General features: G+C 44.5%; 1 protein-coding gene across 1 annotated transcript in view; it reads right to left on the reverse strand.

Moving 5' to 3' along the window:
* Positions 1–2,108: 2,108 nt before the first annotated feature.
* The window catches only part of mib1 (MIB E3 ubiquitin protein ligase 1), a 95,886-nt gene continuing 75,261 nt past the window's right edge, over positions 2,109–22,733 (reverse strand). The window contains 11 exon segments of the mRNA XM_029623387.2: positions 2,109–4,598; positions 9,436–9,536; positions 10,095–10,172; positions 11,468–11,617; positions 11,746–11,824; positions 12,135–12,189; positions 12,191–12,322; positions 12,485–12,666; positions 13,778–13,936; positions 14,479–14,565; positions 15,303–15,435. Of these exon segments, the coding sequence (XP_029479247.2) occupies positions 4,458–4,598; positions 9,436–9,536; positions 10,095–10,172; positions 11,468–11,617; positions 11,746–11,824; positions 12,135–12,189; positions 12,191–12,322; positions 12,485–12,666; positions 13,778–13,936; positions 14,479–14,565; positions 15,303–15,435 (1,297 nt within the window). The 3' untranslated portion in view covers positions 2,109–4,457.

Raw genomic sequence — 22,733 nt, forward strand, 5'->3', positions numbered from 1 at the left:
GAAGAGTCTCGGTGGTTCCAAACTTCTTCCATTTAAGAATGATGGAGGCCACTGTGTTCTTGGGGACCTTCAATGCTGCAGACCCTTTTTTGTACCCTTCCCCAGATCTGTGCCTCGACACAATCCTACCACAGAGCTCTACGGACATTCCTTCAACCTCATGGCTTGGTTTTTGCTCTGGCATGCACAGTCAACTGTGGGACCTTATATAGACAGGTATGCACCTTTCCAAATCATTTTATTTACCACAGGTGGACTCCAATCAAGTTGTAGAAACATCAAGCATGATCAATGGAAACAGGATGCGCCGGAGCTCAATTTCAAGATCATAGCAAAGTGTCTGAATACTTACGGAAATAAGGTATTCCTGTTAATTTGTAACACATTTAGAACATCTTCAAAAAAACTTTTCGCTTTGTCATTATGGGTAGCGTGTTGATTGATGAGGGACATTTAAAATAAAATATATATTTTAGAATAACACAATGTGGAAAAGTTGATACTTTCCAAATGCACTGTAAATATAGACCATCGGAGGGAAAAGGTACCACTTACCATCTGTGTGCTGGGTAAAAAAAAAAAGACCACTGTGAGGTTAAGGGGAGACAGTTGGGTGAACAGCTGGATGAATTATCCCTTTAAAACATAGCTTTGCTGTTTCTGTTGTGTTGCACAGTATGTTATGTGGCCGGCCCTAGAGGGTCTGGTCCTTGTCCTGAGCAGTGGGTGTGTGATCAGCAGCAGATAGGCAAGGCAGGGAGTCTGCTGGGGAGATCCAATCATGGCTCAGACCCAGTCGTCCATTCAATCATCCATCACCCTGACTGACTGACTGCAGCACTGCCACCCCGTCAGGGTGCTGGAGACAGCACTATCTTCCCTGGCCTGAGGATTGGGGAGAATAGCTGTGCTGCATGAGGGGAGGGCTGTTTGCTGACTGGGTCATGAGGAGTCGGGGGTCGTTATTCCCCCACCAGGCAGTCAGTTTGTCAGTTAACCCCTGCTGGGTGTGAGTGACAGGAGACCATTAGTCCTGCCCGTGTAAGAGAGGGATGGAAATGACAGTCACACCAGGACACAGACTGTCTTTGACCCTCCTCCCCCCAGCAGTGGATTTAGGTACAGGCGACATGGGCAAGCCGCCCAGTGCAGCAAGGGACACCCGCACAATTATTATTTTTTAAATATTCCAAATGGTGACTTTTGCCCGATGTGTTTTCTATCGCTCATTTACACGTCACGTTAATGATATCATGTCACCGTGTGAGACTGTGGGTCAATTAACCTGGTCGGAGCGGGCGCCCTGATTCCAGTTTGTGAGCTAGGCAGGCTACTGCCTGGGAAGGTCTCCCACTCAGAAGTACGAGATGGGGAGGGAGGTGGGGGTAGGTTGACCTCAGATCTCCCCACTGGAAGCCAGAGGTAGGGGGAGCGGGGGAATCTATCAAATAGCGCACCTCTTACTTTGTACAGTACTAATGCAATTAGTTGTGCAATTTAGTTTGTGTGTTTCTTGTTTGAAGTGCAATAGTGTAATAATCAGGCTCTCTTCTTTACAAGTGTGTTATTCCATTTGTGTATATGAGTGATTATAGGATTTGTGAAATGTAGTTGTTTTTTTGTTAGAAATAGTGTACCCCAATGTGTTTCAATAAGTATTTTTCTTGTTGTATACATTTTTGTATAGTTTTAAATGTTTTGATTATTATTTATTTATTTGTGTAAAATTAGTTAGTGCAGAATGGTGATTTATTTGGGGGGATCACCCAGGGAGCCATACAAGCTAGAACCACCACTGCCCCCCCAGGACTGTGCTGTGATCAGTGAGGGAGATCATAGAACCATTCCTAGTGTCTGCTGATTTACCTTAGTTTGCAGCCCTTCAATTTTGTTTAGTCAATTATTGTTTTGTATATTGATGCGATCAGCCAAATGCCTCTAAATGTACATTTGTCAAAAACAAAGACAGTGAGACGCCAGCCTACACAGCAGGGGAAAGGCAACATGCTAATTAATTGTCCATCAAACATTTAGAAATAAACAAGTCGACACTGTCGTCCTTCAGTCAATTTACGTTCACAAGAAACAAATAAAAAAAGTACCTGTGGTTAGGATATCCCAAGGTTCATTTTGAACTTTATTTCAGCTATACGTTTGTTTTTTAAAGCACTTTTAAGCAATACAGTGACCAGCTTTCATGATACATGTTGTACTGCATACATCAAACATTCATGCCAAAAAAAAAGGAGAGAGAATACTACCGAAACGTTTTTTAAATCTGAACAGATATAAGTATGGAAAATAAGGTACAAAATAGGCCTTTATAACAACTGCATCAAGACAATACTACGATAAAGCAATATTAGTGCTTCAAGCTTTTAAAGCGTTAACGTGATCAGTGAAAGGAATAAAAACGTTATTTCCTATAAAAAAAAAGAAGAGCTCGTTTGCACTGGCAAACCCATTCGCGAGGGAGCTGGTCACCTTATACAGAAGTGATCTGATTTTCCCTCCAGAGAGGGATGTGCTGTATTAGTGTCAACATTGCCAGGGGAACCATGTTCTCCTTAGCCAAAAAAAAACAAACACTGATAGAAGGACACATGAAGAAGCTGACAAAAATATATCCCTTTCCTTATCAATCAATCTTACTATTGACTCTGAACATGTTAGACTTGCAGAGACAAAACAAGATATAAAATAATACTTTGATCATTTTTGTTGTTGCTGGAAGTCTATCAAAATAAAAGACCAATTTCAACATTGATATTGAAGCAGGATGTGTGGGTGTGGGAGAGGCTACATATAAATCCTATTTATGGGCAGCAATACAAAATAATTTACTCTATATTATCGTTTTGGCTTTCCATTAGATTGTACACTACCTCAATACATTATTATATATATATTTTTAAAGAAAATACATTTAAATAAAATACAAGGTAAAGAGCACCTTATCCCCAAACAACTTCTTTAACAGGTACATCATTTTTGGAAGCAATGGCACAGGAATAATCAATGGTTATTAGCGGTGCTTATAAGAATCATAGGATGGATGAATATCAGACAGACAATACCACCTATAGTCTCGAGAAACAGCTCCACAGCAACTTGTGACATACGTGTTGACATACATGCTCAATAATGTGCGAATTCATCCATCCAGCGAGTACATGACGGACACTATTCACTTAGAGAAGGAGGCTGAATGAGACGTGTCTTGACTTGCACCTCCACTGGGCGTACAGTATTTAACCGCTGCAGCCCAAAGGTGACGCAATGCTAAACATGTGCTGCCTGCCTGCATTTCTCCACAGAGAGCCCGCGAGAGGAGAGGTTGGTAAACAAGGTACAGCTGATGAGGTGTTGCCTGGCGATTGGACGACCGCCGTATCACTACGTTACCAGAGTTACGGTGGCGGTGGACCTCCAAAAGACCTCAGAAAGAACAGCACTTTTGCTTTTACGTTCAATCAGACGTTTTTTCTTCTACCTAGAGAGCATGCCAACTAGTGCAAACCGGTCCTGTTGATTGGTATTAAACACGCGTAGAGGAGCATGTCACAACAATAAACCGACCTCAAATATGCACGTGTCGCAGGAGACCGGCTGAACTTTTTAAAAACGGACATTGCATTTGTACAAACATGCCATCATACTGGAATTATCATTGATAACGTTGAGTAAACTCCAAAAGAACGGAATATCCCAGTCAGTAGCTTCCATTATGAATACGCTTGCATAAGAAACACAATTCCAATAGAACCAATGATGAATGGGCTTTAGATTTAGCATCAGAGGCAGTCTTCCAGGCTATTTCGCAAGGCCAAGAGTCCAACATGACAGGGCTGCGTGCCAAGGACCCCACCACAGATATCATTATAAGAGGACGAGTTTCTCTCCCGAGAGAGAGAGAGAGAATTTTTGTAGAATCAATGATAAATGGGCTTTATATTTCGCTTGAGGCAGTCCTTCAACAGAAGAAGAGTTGACGTGTCTTCCGGGCCTGTACATTTCCCAAGGCCAAGAGTCCAACACAACAGGGCTGCGTGCCAAGGACCCCACCACAGATATCATAACAGAAATGGTAAGAGAGAGAGATAGAAAGGAAGGTGAAAGGGCATTCTGAGGAGCAAAGCACTTTTTCCTGACACAGGGGGATCAAGACACTAGTCTGCTGCAGGCTTTTAACTGAGATACAACACCAAGGTTCTCTGAAGACAATGTCAACTTTTTTTTTGTAACAAGGTTTCCATTTTTAAAAAGAAGCCACAATTGTAATGCTTAAGTCTATGTTTTGTTTTTCTGGTTGTAAGACGTCCTACGCTGGGCAGGGCTAGCAGACACAGAGGGGAGAGCAGTGAAGTTCAGAAAGATGAGAGAGCAGCAGCTGGTGTGGTTGGTTGTTGATGGGGGGGTGTGGGTGGTATAGTAGGCCGAGACTGAAGCCTGGGACTCTAGTAGAGGAGGATGCGTCTCTCGATGGCCTTGCGGCAGATGGGGCACTCGCTCATGCGGTCGCCACACAGCTGGCAGGTGCCGTGGCCACACATGAAGATCATGTTCTTCAGCCGGTCCAGGCACACTGGACACATGGTCTGGAAAGATACGCACAGTAACACTTAGTACTCATCCCAGTTCTGATATAAACATACTGTATTTGGAAAATGGTTGCTGTAAGACATGGCTACAGATGCCAAGAGAGTCTAAAGCCATGTCTAAGGGCAAGGAAAAGGTGTTTAATATCCCCACGCTACTGTGCCATCAGAAAGTATTCACAACCCTTGACTTACACATTTTGTTGTGTTAAAGCCTGAATTCAACATGTCTCACCCATCGACACACAGTACCCAATAACGACAAAGTGAAAACATGTTTAGACATTTTTGCAAATTCAGTGAAACAAAACAGAAATCTAATTTACACAAGTATTCACACCTGAGTCAATACATGTTAGAATCACCTTTGGCAGCAATTACAGCTGTGAGTATTTCTGGGTAAGTCCAAGAGCTTTGCGCACCTGGATTGCACAATATTTGCATTCTTTTTTATTTTTTATTCTTCAAGCTCTGTCAAGATGGTTGGTTGAGCATTGCTTGACAGCCATTTTCAAGTCTTGCCATAGATTTTCAAACCGATTTAAGTCAAAACCGTAACTAGGCCACGCAGACCTTGGCAAGCAACTCCAGTGTATTAGGTTAGTGTGATGCTGAAAGGTGAATTTGTGTCCCAGTGTCTGTTGGAAAGCAGACTGAACCAGGTTTTCCTCTGGGATTTTGGCTGTGCTTAGCTCTACTCAGTCACCACCCCCAAACAAAAAAAAACTAACCCTTGACCCATGACAAGCATACCCATAACATGATGCAGGCACCACCATGCTTGAAAACATGAAGAGTGGTACTCAGTGATGTGTTGGATTTGCACCAAACGCTTGTAAACTCATTAAAAAAGGTCCCCTTTTCAGGACCCTTCCTTTCAAAGATATTTGGATTTTTATGAATTAACTTCACAGATCTTCATTGTAAATGGTTTAAACATAGTTTTCAATGAATCTTAAACAATTAATGAACATGCACCTATAGAACAGTCATTAAGACACTAACAGCTTAGACGGTACGCAATTAAGGTCACAGCTATGAAAACTTAGGACACTAAAGAGAACTTTCTACTGACTCTGAAAAATCACCAAAAGAAAGATGCCCAGGGTCTCTGCTCATCTGCGTGAACGTGCCTTTGGCATCCTGCAAGGAGGCATGAGGACTGCAGGTGTGGCCAGGGCAATACATTGCAATGTCCGTACTGTGAGACGCCTAAGACAGCGCCTACAGGGAAACAGGATGGACAGCTGATCGTCCTCACAGTGGCAGACCACGTGTAACAACACCTGCACAGGATCGTTATATCTGATCATCACACCTGCGGGACAGGTACAGGATGGCAACAACAACTGCCAGAGTTACAACAGGAACGCACAATCCCTCCATCAGTGCTCAAACTGTCCGCAATAGGCTGAGAGAGGCTGGACAGAGGGCTTGTAGGCCTGTTGTAAGGCAGGTCCTCACCAGACATCACCGGCAACAACGTCACCTATGGGCACAAGCCCACTGTCGCTGGACCAGACAGGACTGGCAAAAAGTGCTCTTCACTGACGAGTTGCAGTTTTGTCTCAGCAGGGGTGATGGTCGGATTCGCATTTATTGTCGAAGGAATGAGCGTAACACCGAGGCCTGTACTCTGGAGCGGGATCGACTTGGAGGTGGAGGGTCAGTCATGGTCTGGGCAGTGTATCACAGCATCATCAGACTGAGCTTGTTGTCATTGCAGGCAATCTCAACGCTGTGCGTTACAGGGAAGACATCCTCCTACCTCATGTGGTACCCTTCCTGCCAGCTCATCCTGACATGACCTTCCAGCATGACAATGCAACCAGCCATACTGCTCGTGATTTCCTGCAAGACAGGAATGTCAGTGTTCTGCCATGGCTAGCGAAGAGCCCGGATCTCAATCCCATTGAGCACATCTGGGACCTGTTGGATCGGAGGGCTAGGGTTATTCCCCCCTGAAATGTCCGGGAACTTGCAGGTTCCTTGGTGGAAGAGTGTGGTAACATCTCACAGCAAGAACGGGCAAATATGGTGCAGTCCATGAGGTGGAGATGCACTGCAGTACTTAATGCAGCTGGTGGCCACATCAGATACTGACTGTTACTTTTGATTTTGACAACCGCCCTTTGTTCAGGGACACATTATTCCATTTCTGTTAGTCACATGTTTGTGGAACTTGTTCAGTTTATGTCTCAGTTGTTGAATCTTGTCATGTTCATACAAATACTTGCACATGTTAAGTTTGCTGAAAATAAATGCAGTTGACAGTGAGTTTATTTACGAAATGAAGTTGTATTTTTGCAGTTTTACTTTAGTGCCTTACTGCAAACAGGATGCATGTTTTAGATTATTTCATTATGTACAGGCATCCATCTTTTCACTCTGTCATTTAGGTTCGTACTGTGGAGTAATTACAATGTTGATCCATTCTCAGTTCTCTCCCGACACAGCCATTAAACTGTTTTTAAGTCACCATTGGCCTCATGTTGAAATGCCTGAGCGGTTTCCTTCCTCTCCGGCAACTGAGTTAGGAAGGATGCCTGTATCTTTGTAGGGACTGGTGCATTAATACACAATCTAAAGAGTAATTAATAACATCACCACGCTCAAATGGATATTCAATTTATTTTTATTTGTTAAAAGTACCGTTTACCAATAGGTGCCTTTCTTTGCGAGGCATTGGAAAACCTCCCTGGTATTTGTGTTTGAATCTTTGTTTGAAATTCATTGCTCAACTGAGGGACCTTACAGATCATTTTGTGTGTGGGGTGCAGAGATGAGGTAGTCATTAAAAAAATATATGTTAAACACTATTATTGCACACAGAGTGAGTCCATGCAACCTAATATGTGACTTGTAAAGCACATTTTTACTCCTACACTTATTTAGGCTTGCCATAACAAAGAGGTTGAATACTTAGACTCAAGACATTTCAGCATTTCATTTGTAATAAAAAAAATCCTAAAAAAACATGCTTTCCCTTTGACATTATGGGGCATTGTGTGTAGGCCAGTGACACAAAATCACAATCGAATCCATAGTAAATTCAGACTGTTACAACAGAACGTGGAATAAGTTCAAGGGTGTGGATACGTTCTGAAGGCATTGTAAGTGAATGGTTATTGGATGTGCCGAGCATACACACAAAGTGGACTGTTCAACATTTGTTTATTACAATTAAACCATATCTGAACCAAGTACAGTGGGGCAAAAAAGTATTTAGTCAGCCACCATTTGTGGGTACACTTCAACTATGACAGACAAAATTAGGAAAAGAAATCCAGAAAAGGAAAATAAGTTTTTGGTCACCTACAAACAAGCAAGATTTCTGGCTCTCACAGACCTTCTTTAAGAGGCTCCTCTGTCCTCCACTCGTTACCTGTATTAATGGCACCCGTTTGAACTTATCAGTATAAAATACACCTGTACACAACCTCAAACAGTCACACTCCAAACTCCACTATGGCCAAGACCAAAGAGCTGTCAAAGGACACCAGAAACAAAATTGTAGACCTGCACCAGGCTGGGAAGACTGAATCTGCAATAGGTAAGCAGCTTGGTTTGAAGAAATCAACTGTGGGAGCAATTATTAGGAAATGGAAGACGACATACAAGACCACTGATAATCTCCCTCAATCTGGGGCTCCACGCAAGATCTCACCCCGTGGGGTCAAAATGATCACAAGAACGGTGAGCAAAAATCCCAGAACCACACGGGGGGACCTAGTGAATGACCTGCAGAGAGCTGGGACCAAAGTAACAAAGCCTACCATCAGTAACACACTACACCGCCAGGGACTCAAATCCTGCAGTGCCAGACGTGTCCCCCTGCTTAAGCCCGTACATGTCCAGGCCCGTCTGAAGTTTGCTAGAGAGCATTTGGATGATCCAGAAGAAGATTTGGAGAATGTCATATTGTCAGATGAAACCAAAATATAACTTTTTGGTAAAAACTCAACTCGTCATGTTTGGAGGACAAAGAATGCTGAGTTGCATCCAAAGCACACCATACCAACTGTGAAGCATGGGGGTGGAAACATCATGCTTTGGGGCTGTTTTTCTGCAAAGGGACCAGGACGGCTGATCCGTGTAAAGGAAAGAATGAATGGAGCCATGTATCGTGAGATTTTGAGTGAAAACCTCCTTCCATCAGCAAGGGCATTGAAGATGAAACGTGGCTGGGTCTTTCAGCATGACAATGATCCCAAACACACCGCCCGGGCAACGAAGGAGAGGCTTCGTAAGAAGCATTTCAAGGTCCTGGAGTGGCCTAGCCAGTCTCCAGATCTCACCCCATAGAAAATCTTTGGAGGGAGTTAAAAGTTTGTGTTGCCCAGCAACAGCCCCAAAACATCACTGCTCTAGAGGAGATCTGCATGGAGGAATGGGCCAAAATGCCAGCAACAGTGTGTGAAAACCTTGTGAATACTTACAGAAAACATTTGACCTCTGTCATTGCCAACAAAGGGTATATAACAAAGTATTGAGATAAACTTTAGTTATTGACCAAATACTTATTTTCCACCATCATTTGCAAATAAATACATTAAAAATCCTGTGTGATTTTCTGATTTTTCCCCCCTCAATTTGTCTGTCATAGTTGAAGTGTACCTATGATAAATTACAGGCCTCTCATCTTTTTAAGTGGGAGAACTTGCACAATTGGTGGCTGACTAAATACTTTTTTGCCCCACTGTATATAAACTCAAATGATGCATGGCATTTAACGAGGTCTTTAGTACATACCACCATGTTGTCTTTCGTACATACCACCATGTCGTCTTTCGTACATACCACCATGTCTGTCTTTCGTACATACCACCACGCTTACCTGCTCCTTGATGTCCTGCAGTTGCTGCTGCAGCTTCTGAACGTCAGCGTTGACATTGGTGTTGTCTTTGTCTCTCTGCATGGCCGGGATGTTACCGCTGGCTGTAGGAGGGAAACAAGGATAGAACGCACACAAAGTTGAGAAAGTAAGCAACAACCAACATATGCAGGCTCAAAAACTAGTGGCCCCCGGAGCCGTTTCAATGCAGCCTAGAGAGACCGCAAGCGGGAGAGATTGAGAGAGAGAAAGGGAGATGCCTTTCATTCTGTTGGTGGCAATGTCAACGCAAACCTCCCTTATATTGACATGCTGCTCTAAAGGCCAAACGAATCAAGCAATCATTCAGCCCCGTCTATGTGGGCCAGTTATACACTTGAATCCAGGCCTTTTTTAACAAGCAGGAATTTCAGAGTTCGACACATGCACTTCCCCAGACGGTGTTCGGCCGTAAGTGGTCCGAGGCCACGTGCTTGAGGGCACAACCTGTCTGAATGGTGGAAATCAGTGTAATTGTGGGTGTGTGTGATTCTGTGTGTGGTGTGGAGCAGTGAGCGAAGGACCGCTGCAAAGGAAAAGGGGGTTTAGGCAGCAGGGCCTAGGCCAGGCACGGCAGACAGCAGAGGGGAGATTTGAACCAGGGCAGAGGATGAGATACTTACACCAACTTAGCGCCAGATTGTTGGGCTGGAGCAGATCCTGCTGCGACCCCCCTGCCATTAGAGCTGAGTTAGAGCTACCTGCTGAGAATAACCAGTCACAGTGTTATAGCAGGAGCCCCAGATACAACTCCACAAGACAAGGCCTGAGGAGGAGCAGTCTACTCTCTATTAAAAGGCCTCGAGAGAGACAGAGAGAGAGAGAGAGAGAGAGGGCAAGGAAAATGAGGTTATTAAATCAGAAATAGATGTTAGGTGGGAGGTGGGGGGTAGGGGTGGGGAGTCTTCTCTAGATCGAGTAAGGCAGCTGGCTGCAACCGCTTCCTCCCAAGTCGAAAAACAAAAACACACTAAATAGTGTTATTAGGACCAGGAAAAAAAGCTGTTTGTGTCAGCAGTACCCAGCAGGTAACCTGACAACTCTTTAGTGCTCCCCATTAAACACTAACTAACACTACGGCTAGGAGAGTCTCGTCTAGGTTGGCATCCCTCTTCAAATGTCAAGGGACATACGGGAATGTGCATGTGCGCATCCGTGTGTGATAGACGATGTACTGTGTATTTGAAGAGATCGGTGTGTGTGTGTGTGAGTATGTGTGTGTTTGTGCGGTATGCGAGTTTGTGGCAACACACAGAAATATCTTTCGACAAGCGAATCTTTGGCAAATCAATAGAAAAATCAGTGAACTTACAACAGTTTCCCCTTTAACTCAACATAAAATAATAAGGACAACAAAATAAAGGGAACTGCGTGTGAGGTGCAGTCATAAAGGAGGGACAATAATGTGATCGAAGACCGTGGGCAACTTAAAGACAACACTAGGGGATGGTGAACGTAACCCAAAATACACACATTAAAAGAAATGACCAACATTGTACCGTCATTGCTTAGCTAACAGATTGATTTGGATGGAGAAATGGACTGATATTATTGGAAGCAGTTTGACAAATATACTTCTAGGGGCCATTTATGGGAAAATTAATAGCCAGTTATGGAGGCCAATTTCTGTTAATCACATGAGTGCATGCTGCTAAAATGTTATAAAACTGACATGACTGAATTACATGTTATGGTTAAACACATTCCAAAAAAATTGGTCAGCCATTTCTCGTCTGATTAAGTTGACGATCATAGATGACGCATTAAATGACCTCAACTAGGGAAAATAACACGCTCGACTAAAAAACACAAAACAATGACAACGCTTGAATAATGAGTGAGCAAGACGGCTGTGAATCAGAAAACCAAAGCTAACAGCAACAGAACATGTTCATCGTGGGGGGTGGGGGGGGGGACGAAGGGACGGTGAGTCATGACAAGAAAGGAAGGAGGATAAAAAGGGAATTAAAAGGGAACGTGTGGAAGATTCACTCACTAAGGTCCTCATCATCCTCATCATCATCATCATCATCATCATCAGCTGCATCATCCTCCATACCTTTCCCTCCACAACACAGGACGAAGGGCGTGCGGCGTTCCACAACAGCCCGGCATTGTACGCACTTCTTCATGAGGCTGGCACAGTCTGCAGCGAGGGAGGGAACAAACACGGACAGAGTCACAGGTCAGTAAGGCCCGCTGGAACAGGCGACAGGGCCCCATTCCACAGGGCACACCGGACGCAACCTAGGCTGGTTCACTTAATGTACTTACTCTCACAAGCGCACATGTGACCGCAGGGCTCGAAGAGCACGGCAGCCTTCTTGTCGGAACACACGACGCACTCCTCAATCTATACGGAGACAACAACAAAAAACAACATCCAATGTCAATGAAAGGAAGGAGAAGAAAAAGTCGTACCTCTGATTGGAGGATGTCTTTACCCCCCCCCCCCCAACCCAAACAGATTGAAAACATCTATCAATTGATTCTCTCATTAGCAACTTATTCAGCTTGATACTTACCGAAGCGCAACAACGGTTAGCGTAAATCATTCAGGGACATCAATGGGAGACTAAAGATCCTAAGTCAGAACACCTCCCTAAAATGCTCCAATACAGACATGATCACTTTATTGAGGCTGGGTGGGTGTGCAACAGTACCTTGGTTCTGGACTGGACCTGGTCCTTGCAGATGAGACACTTCTTGACGCGGGGAGCAGAGAGAGCAGGTGGCGATGTGTCCGCACGGTCCGAACAGGGTGTCTCTCTTCATGTCAGAACACACCATACACTCCTCCAGGGTCTCACCGTTACTGTTCAGAGATGGGCTGCGAGAGCCCACCTGGCCACTGGAGGGGAGACACGGGGAGAGAAGAGGGCGTTGGTGAGAAAGAGGAGACCGGACACAACGGAAGGTAGGGGAGACAACTACTTGAAGCGCAACAACAGCGTTATAGTGTGGATTATAAGGTCTGGGCTGGGAGCTGGGTAAAGGAGCTGGGGTTTCTTACCTGGTCTTCTCCTTGTGGCACTTGGCCAAGGCCTTACAGAGGCTGGGGTCGGGGCAGAGGTCCAGAGGGGATTGGCCCTTCTTGTTGCGGATGGTCAGGTCTGCTCCGTTAGCCGCCAGGAAGCAGGCGATGGATGCTGCACTCTTCTTCTCTGCTCCCTGGGTGCCCAGGCCCATGATCAGCTGTGGAGGACCAACACACAGGAGTCAGTAACGCGGCCTTTTTCTGTCACCCATTCTCGGTCTTTGTCACACACACCCCCCCCTCCCAGCTTCACCAGACAGAGGAGAGGAGAGCAGAGCAGACAATGTCTAATTAGAATGTGTGAACTAGCGTGTAGGGCTGTACAGGTTGAGGCTGGGTCACTCTCCCATAGCATCACTTTACAAGATGGCAGTTGAATTAGCCACCCAAATGGCTCCATCAGTACAGATGTAAGCCACTGGTTAGAAAGAGTCAGACATGTTGAGGATAAATGACTTGGGAGACGGGGGCTTTGAAAAGGCCCAGCCAGCCGAGTGAGGAGCTGTCTCGGCATAGTAATCAGTCGAAACGGTGCTTGAAATCACAATGAAGCATATGCCCCCTTATGTATATCTCTCAATGGGACTTTCTTGTTTAACCCATCTAGATAGTCCATTGATGCGCCAGTGAGTCAAAATCCCAGTCAAAATCAGTCAGTATAAGCTAGATATCTGTTTTTTTGTTGTTGCTTTGGATGTGTCTCAATCCACCACATCCGCCAGTGTTGCACTTCTGCACCTGCGGTGAAAGGCGGCAGAGCTAGAGCGCGGTCTGTTAAACCATGAGACATCCTGAAAACGGTTTGGCCTACAACCTATAATGACCACTCTATGGAAAGGAGAGACTCCCCACGAACGCGATGGGTGTTCTCCGTTTGGCTCTACAACCCCACAAGTGTCACGGGATTCATCTCAAGGTAACCGGTACCGGTTTAAAAGAAACAAATGAAGGTATGAAGGTAGTTTACCCAAAAAAGGCATTAAATATGTATTAAATAAATATATATATATTTCATCAGTTTTTTAAATATATCTCCAAGATTTAGGGCAGACACTTCAAAACCGTGTTTCTTATGATTTATTTTTGGACTGTCCTTTTTGCCATTTATGAATGTATTACTCAAAAAGGGTCCTAAAATCCCAAATCAAACAGCTAAATGATCCATTGTTTGACCATCTTAAAACAACTCCATATGTTAGCTTAGCACCCCCCCTCCCCTCCCTCGACGTCTTAGACTCTAAATAATTCAGTAAATAAATAATCCCGTACTGTGTTTTTGGATGGTTCCCAGGGCTCCACCTTGCTGACGTCCTGCATGTCCTGCAGCTGGCGGAGCTGGGACAGCGTGTGGTGACGCAGCGCTTCGTGGAGAGGAGTGTCCCCATCCTTGTCCTGCACGTCCAGCTTGGCTTCCGCTCGCACCAGCAGCTGGAGAGAGACACAGAGCGTTCCAAATGAACATGGTGCTAATTTACAATGAGCATTTATTTATATAACAGTTCAGTACCAATTTTTCTAAGCAATCATCATCCAAATGAGTATAGCACCATATCGTAGCAAGACGTCCAGAACATGACTGTGGTCGTGCTGTGCCAGTCTGAGGCTGCACTTCCCAACCACTCCAGAAGATGGCGATGTAACAGCTTTACCCAGACAGGAGCCCCATTACTCCCCTCTCACGTTCCCTCCCAGAAAGCTTTCTCCTTTCTTTGGCACTACGTCAGCTTGGACCGAGCGGGCTAATTCTACTGCAGGAGATCCTCCATTTTAAATGAAACGTGGGTAACTGTCTTTGATGTTCTCAACAGCCTTTAGTGCACCGTCAGGGGGACAGATGGCGAGATAACTACAGATAGCATCTTCAATTAGTGGTAGGAGAGAGGGAGTGAGAGGAGAGGAGCGAGGGAGTGAGGAGAGGAGCGAGGGAGTAAGGAAAGTAGAAAAGAGGGAGGGAGTGAGGAAAGACTGACCCTGACTATCTGTGTGTGCTGTCTCTCCACAGCCAGGTGCAGGGCCGTCTGTTGGTTTACATTCTGGATGTCCAGGCTGGCACTGCCCTGAGAGGAGGAAACAGAGGGAACACACAGAGATGGGGGGGGGGGGGGAGCTATCGTTCAAACAGTCCTGTATAAACTCCCCAGTATAACATGCTGGTTCTGCAGTGTACCTCCTAATGTACACTACTGTACATTGGTGCATGACTGCATGGTTTAAGCTAGGGATGAGCAATATAGCAAATTCATACACATTTATATAAAAGGAATTGGCGACTAGTTCTCATTCTGAGAAACAAGCGTCTTCTTATCCAGGTAGGCGACTTGATTTCAACATCTAAAAAAGTGGACAGGCTAGCATGTTGTTCAAACAGACGGAGATGGACAGAAGGGTGTGTTCAGAACAGTTCAACTCTTCTACCTTGTTAGCAAGCAAATACATCTAAGTTGGCTAGACTTTACATATAAAGATTAGCCGGTTACTCACTAGCACGTGGGCTTGTGCTTCAGGGATTGTTTGAGACGTTTTCTATAATGCCTGCTACAAGAACTTGGTCATTCTTAGTGGGGATGTGCATTGTACATGGTTCTGGTTCAATTTGTAACCAAAAGGGCATTTTCATAGCCAGATCAGTGACTATTGAAAAAAGCAGGTTCCAACTATTTCGATAAAATAAAAATGATAAATCGTATGGTTGTGGAAGGCTTATATTTGGCCTAGTTATAATTTTACAAGCCCAAAATTCATTCGGCTATTCCAGACTGTTTGAAATGCAGTGGTGTGTTAGTGTGTGTCCTACCTGGTGAACCAGCAGCTCGGCCACCTCCACGTGGTTGTTGAGTGCGGCCAGATGCAGGGCGGTGTAACCATCGTCCTTCTTCTCGTCTACGATCCAGGGCCGCGGCAGCTTGGACAGCAACACACGCATGGCACTGCAACGAGAGAGAGAAAGAGAGAAAGAGAGAGAGAGAGAGAGAAAGAGAGCGAGAGAGCGAGAGAGAAACAGAGAGGGAGGGAGAGAGAGGGATGAGCAGGAAGATGACAGTTTGGTGCATGACAACAGAATCCTAGGAAGGAAGGAAGGTCATGGGGGCGCAATCAATGATCAGTGCTGAATGACTCGGGATGAGTCCCAAATGGTGCACTGCCTTTGACTAGATTCCAGATGGATTTATTGGGGGGAAATATGATAACATTCCTCAACGTATCTATAGATTCGATTCCATATCTCAAAGTCCAATATGTCTATTGAAAGGCATCACTCCACTGAGGACCAACACACACTACAGAGAAAGGTGCCGAAACACATAGTAGTGCACCCCCCAAAAAATCAATTAAAAAGAAAATCGCACACACCAGTTAGATTTTTTTCAACAGTACATTCATTCTTACATGGAAACTACTAGAATGCTAAGGATGGGCTTGGCTAGTGGCACAACCACAGCTTCTATATAGGCTAACCTTTGTGGAGTAGTGTACGAGTGCCTGACGGAATTTGAGAAACCCACGTCCTCAAGTCAAACCCAGTTGAAAGAAGAGAGAAAGTCTTTCCCTGGTGAAGCAGCACAAAAGCCCCCGTTAATTGAGAGGCAAACTGGTCATTACACCACAGTTAGCTGCTTTCAGTCAGCTCTCCTTATGGGACGGGGGGGGGGGGGGATTCTATTGTTTAAACAGGGTTGTTTAAGAGGGGTGCGTTGCGAGGCAGCAGCGAGTGGCTATGCTCCTGTTTGAAGGTCATTTGGAGGTTACATGCCTTATAGAGAGATGGCGTTGCACGGGGAAACGACATGACGAGAAGGCAGGTAGTAGTGTGTCCAGACTGGAATAAGGCCTATTGACAATCTGCAGAGCACTTGGAAAAGAGAGCCAACTATGCAATGACGCCACACCAAAACAGAGAGGGGATAGAACATTGGACTGGAGAGAGCAACATTACAATGGAAAACTGGCCTATATGGGCAGACCCTATTTGAACGTGGGAGAGGCGGAGCGGTAGGAGGACAAAGACAGGCATGCGACAAACCCCACTGCTGAGCAGACTGGGTCTTCCATCAAACCTCCTCAGCTAGCCAACACACACATCCAAGTATCTCTCTATCCATCTCTCCATCCCCTCTTGCCCTGCCCAGCCCAGCGTAAGCAGCCTGGGCTAGAAGTGACCAGCCCACAGACCAGTCAAGTGGCTCTCATCCCAACACACACTGCATGCAGTAAGGCAATATTGTAACCTCCCTAATACAGTCAACCAGGCCAATAGTCAAAGACTAAACCTGGCTATATATACTGACTTTGTTGGGGCACTTTTCACTTCGGCCCTCCCTAGCCGTGGAACGGCGTAGGTTGCATCTTTGAACTGCGAAAAAAAAAAAAAAAACAGCCAAGTTCAAAAGGGTTTTGCCTTGCCAGGACTTTACAGCCGTGTCATGTACTAGAGAACCAGTAGTGGAAGGAAGAGGGAGCGCAGTAGTTGCTAGGTAGATATTAGGTCCTTATACACATGTAGTAGTGAAACAAAAAGAACGATAGAGCAAGAAAGAAAGTAGAGAAGCAGGCACACGCTGGGAGTAGAGTAGGCTTTGGGGCTCGGAGCTCTCTGGAGTACCGGTTAGCTGCAGGGTGGATTCTGCTAAACCCACACTCTCTCTCTCTTTCTTTAGAGTAATAAATAGCATCGGCATAGTAACCCTCCAAGCTGCAGCAGAAGTTCAGTATACATCTGTACAGAGCAGAGCTGGCTGCTGTATTACTGCAGTGCTGCAGAATACCCTGATCCCCAGTCTCTCTCTCTCTCTCTCTCTCTCCGCACAGCGCCTGTCTTAAGCACACCTGCATTGCTTGCAGCCATCTTAAAATGCTTAATGCATGAGAGTGTGGCTTAAACGTGTTGCCAACCAGCCGCAGCTCTACTGCTACCAATTCTCTAAACGGTCAAGACGTGTCACTGCGAAATAGTGCAGTTGTTCGTAAGATAAGATGTAACGATCACGTGGAACACTTTCGAGAAATGTCCCTCAAGAATATTTAAACAACTGTATAAACTAATAAATATTTGACTGCTGTATTCTTATTCTCTATTCTACAGCACTGTTGAGTTGAGAGAGAAGATAATGTTGTCATCCCAAGAACTCTCTACAGCGTGACATTGAGAGTCAACCTTCCTGAGTTTGCACTCTCCTTGACGACAAGAGTTTTCATGAGATCCACAGGCAACCATCCCATGCAAAAGCTTTTGTTCTCTGGTCCTTGCTATCTGGTATCCTTGGGATGTCCCTACCCCCATTGAAGATGAAAGGTAAAATGGTTAACGCTGCAATATGTAACTTTTTGGGCGACCCGACCAAATTCACATACAAATGTGAGATATAGATCTGTCATCCTCATCGAAAGCAAGTCAAAAAGTGGTAGACCTGTTCTATGTGCACTACTTCTATGCTTCCCAAATTTGGTTTTTGCATCTTTTACTTTCAGTTTTGTATACCTGCTTAAAAAAATAATAATTTGAAAATATATTTCACAGCGGTTTAGACAGTACAATGATTCTCTACCTTATACATCGTTTTGTAAATTAGCAGATACCCATAGACTTCCAGTCATTGCGCTAAAGCTAGCTAGCATTGGCTTGCAAAACTACCCCTCTAACTTCCTTCATTCTGGACACAGAGACATAAGAAAGGTAACCATGAGCTCATCTGACTCTGTGGAAACAAATAAAGGGCCTCATTGCAAAATAGCCTATCTTGACTTTCTGTCTGTGAAAACTAGTGACAACCGGAAAATGACGCAATTATTCCAAAACTGGAGCTCATTGTTGGAACACATTTTAGGTTGTGTCCCGCAAATTCGCATGTAAAAATGGAACAGAAAAAGCAAATGAACATCGTCTTCAAGAGTCAGTCAGACCTACAGATGTTTTCGTGGGAAGACTGATTTTCGTAATGTCTCATGGTCTCACAAACACCGCTGTAGCTCGGCCACCTTTCAACGCAGATGCGGAAGGCCGACAGAGACAGATGGGGGTGGATAGAGACACAGCCAGAGCAGCCAAAACATCACTAGCTTAAATTAACAGATTTTGATGGCCATTTTAAAAATTTTACTTAGTTTGAAGATTTAAGGATTAAGATTTAAGGATTAAGGTAAACTTAAAGTTACAGTAAGGATAAGGGTTAAGCTTAGGGTTTAGGGTAGGGACATCCCAAGGATCCCTTAGCACTAACCTTAGTTCTCCCCCCTCAGGATTGGTTTGAAAAATCTCCTCAACAGACAACTTAACCAATGACTAACCACCTTGCCTCCCCAGTCCCTGGTCCCCCACCAAAGTGACTAGGGCCTGGCAGCAGACTGGTGGCCTCTGGTGTTTGCTAGGTGGTACTGCAGCACTGTGCTGCACTGGTCAATTAGTGCTGGTTGGGGTGGAGAGAGACAGAAAGGAGTCTCTCCAGTAAAGAAGAAGCTTGACCATAGAGATGGATAGAAGTCACACTTGCACACTGCATGGACAGTGCCATCGAGGACTTTTACATTAGCTATCATGGCAAAGATAGGTACTCTCTCTTTCCAGCTCTATGAGGTTGAATAGATTGACAGGCTCCCTGCCACGCTGGGTGAAATGGGCAGACATTAATATTAATGCACCTGCCATGCTGCCTGGCTGGCATTGCTGCAATGCAGTTAGCTATTTGCCGAAGAGGCAAGATTTTTTTTTTTTAAAGGGAGGATGGATGAAGAAATAACATACTAAATAACTCAAACTAAAAGCATAATTTTTGGGACAAATCACTCGCTCAACGCTAAACCTCATTTAGATCTATTACTAAATAATGTGAGCATTGAGCAAGTTGAGGAGACTAAACTGCTGGGTGTAACCGTAGATGGCATGCTTTCAAGGTCAAAACAGACTCCAATGGTTGCTAAATGGGAAGAGGTCTGTCCATGATAGGGCGTTGGTCTGCCTTCTTCACATCAATGCACAGTATTAAATAGAGCAATGACTACAAGTAACTTATCCACCCCAGGTAACTCAAACCAGCATTAAATCCAGTTTCAAAAAACAGATAGTTTGACATTTTTGCAAATGTATATTTTTTTGAAATAGAACATTTACATAAGTATTCAGACCATTTACTCAGCACTTTGTTGAAGCACTTTTGGCAGCGATTACAGCCTCGAGTCTTCTTGGGTATGACATTACAAGCTTGTCACACCTGTATTTGGGGAGTTTCTCCCATTCTTCTCTGCAGATCCTCTCAAGCTCCGTCAGGTTGGATGGGGAGCATCGCTTAACAGCTATTTTCAGGTCTCTCCAGAGATGTTTGAGCATGACTGGGCCACAAGGACATTCAGAGACCTGTCCTGAAGCCACTCCTGTGTTGTCTTGGCTGTGTGCTCAAGCTCGTTGTTGTCCTGTTGGAAGGTGAACATTCGCCACAGTCTGAGGTCCTGAACGCTCTGGAGCAGGTTTTCATCAAGGATCTCTCTGTACTTTGCTCTGTTCATCATTCCCTCGATCCTGACTAGTCTCCCAGTCCCCGCTGTTAAAAAACATACCCACAGTTTGCTGCTGCCACCACCATGCTTCACCGTAGGGATGGTGCCAGGTTTCTTCCAGACGTGATGCTTGGCATAAATGCCCAAGAGTTCAGTCTGTTTCATCACACCAGAGAATCTTGTTGAAAAAGTCAAGGGGTCTGAATACTTTCCGAATGCACTGTAGATCTTGTATTGTAATTTGCACTGTACCACGTATTAGACATATATACTCTTTGTATGTACTGATATGTAGGTTGTGTGTGTATTTCAGTCCCTTATTCATCATTTTCTATACTATGTATTATGTCATGTTTCATGTAGACCCCAGGAAGAGTAGATGATGCTTGTGCAGTGGCTAATGTGGATCCTAATAAATACCAAATACTTGATGTTTTATCTTGGTGTTGTGTGAGTGTGTTTTCACTGTGAGAAAGGGGGTATGTGGGAAAGAGGGGGAGATAGAGAGAGAGAGAGCACATTGGAGATGGGAGGCAGAGGCTGTGGACAAGAGGTCGACCAATTAATCGGAAAGGCCGATTAATTAGGGCCGATTTCAAGTCTTCATAATAATCGGAAATCGGTCATTTTGGACGCCGATTTTTTATTTTTTACACCTTTATTTAACCTTTATTTAACCTTTATTTAACTAGGCAAGTCAGTTAAAAAAAACATTCTAATTTTCAATGAAGGCCTAGGAACGGTGGGTTAACTGCCTTGTTCAGGGGCAGAACGACAGATTTTTACCCTGTCAGCTCAGGGATTCAATCTTGCAACCTTACGGTTAACTAGTCAACGCTCTAACCACCTGCCTCACGAGGAGCCCGCCTGTTACGCAAATGCAGTAAGAAGCCAAGGTAAGTTGCTAGCTAGCATTAAACTTAATCAATCATAATCACTAGTTATAACTACACATGGTTGATATTACTAGTTTATCTAGCGTGTCCTGCGTTGCATATAATCGATGCAGTGCGCATTCGCAAAAAAGGACTGTCGTTGCTCCAACGTGTACCTAACCATAAACATCAATGCCTTTCTTAAAATCAATACACAGAAGTATATATTTTTAAACTTTAGCTAAATGAAATCCAGGTTAGCAGGCAATAATCACCAGGTGAAATTGTGTCACTTCTCTTGCGTTCATTGCACGCAGAGTCAGGGTATATGCAACAGTTTGGGCCGCCTGGCTCATTGCGAACTAATTTGCCAGAATTCTACGTAATTATGACATAACATTGAAGGTTGTACAATGTAACAGGAATATTTAGACTGATGGACCATATTAATGACCTAAGGCTCGTATTTCTGTGTGTTATTATGTTACAATTAAGTCTATGATTTGATATAGCAGTCTGACTGAGCGATGGTGGGCACCAGCAGGCTCATAAGCATTCATTCAAACAGCACTTTTGTGCGTTTTACCAGCAGCTCTGCTCTTTATGAATTCAAGCCTATCAACTCCAGAGATTAGGCTGGTGTAACCGATGTGATGTGAAATGGCTAGCTAGTTAGCGGGGTGCGCGCTAATAGCGTTTCAAACGTCACTCGCTCTGAGACTTGGAGTGGTTGTTCCCCTTGCTCTGCATGGGTAACGCTGCTTCGAGGGTGGCTGTTGTCGTTGTGTTCCTGGTTCGAGCCCAGGTAGGAGCGAGGAGAGGGACGGAAGCTATACTGTTACACTGGCAATACTAAAGTGCCTATAAGAACATCCAATAGTCAAAGGTATATGAAATACAAATGGTATAGAGAGAAATAGTCCTATAATTCCTATAATAACTACAACCTAAAACCTCTTACCTGGGAATATTGAAGACTCATGTTAAAAGGAACCACCAGCTTTCATATGTTCTCATGTTCTGAGCAAAGAACTTAAACGTGAGCTTTTTTACATGGCACATATTGCCCTTTTACTTTCTTCTCCAACACTTTGTTTTTGCATTGTTTAAACCAAATTGAACATGTTTCATTATTTATTTGAGGATAGATTGATGTTATTGATGTATTATATTAAGTTAAAATATATTATATATCATTATATAATATATCATTATTACAAATACATTTGAAAAATCGGCCGATTATTCGGTATCGGCTTTTTTGCGTGTCTTCCAATAATCGGTATCGGCGTTGAAAAATCATAATCGGTCGACCTCTACTGTGGACCTCTAGTAGTAGCAGGGCATATAGACTTGACCAGGGCGTTAACACCAAGGAGGCTTGGGGAGAGATTCCGGAGCACATGGAGGGAGGGAGGGGAGAGAGGCCAAGTGTTAAAGGAGGATCTCGAGCTGAAGAAATAAAAAGGCCAGCTCCTTTTGTTAGGATCTGTGTTAAAGCTTGGAGGCAGCAAGAGAGAAAGTGCCTCAATGCAGAAGGGCACAGCGGAGAAAGGAGTACAGGGGAGGGGGAGAGAGAGAGAGAGAGAGAGAGAGAGAGACAGGGACCAATACAGATGGGGAGAGAGGGATAGAAAAAGAGACGGAGGAAGAGAGAGCAGAAGTGAAGGCGTTGATGGAACTGGGTCACGCTGCGGGAGATCTCAGAAGTCCCTCAGGAGCACTCTACCAGTGCCTGTTGTCTTGGGCTGCAATTTGTCATTGACTGGGAGCCTGTATAGCGAGGGTGTGTGTGTGCATGGGTGGGTGGAATGGTCGACAGGGCCATTCTGCTACCCTTGCCTAGCTGAAAGCCATCTGTGTGG

The sequence above is a fragment of the Oncorhynchus nerka genome, linkage group LG20 (genome assembly GCF_034236695.1).
Source record: "Oncorhynchus nerka isolate Pitt River linkage group LG20, Oner_Uvic_2.0, whole genome shotgun sequence".
NCBI classification, from domain to species: Eukaryota; Metazoa; Chordata; class Actinopteri; order Salmoniformes; family Salmonidae; genus Oncorhynchus; species Oncorhynchus nerka.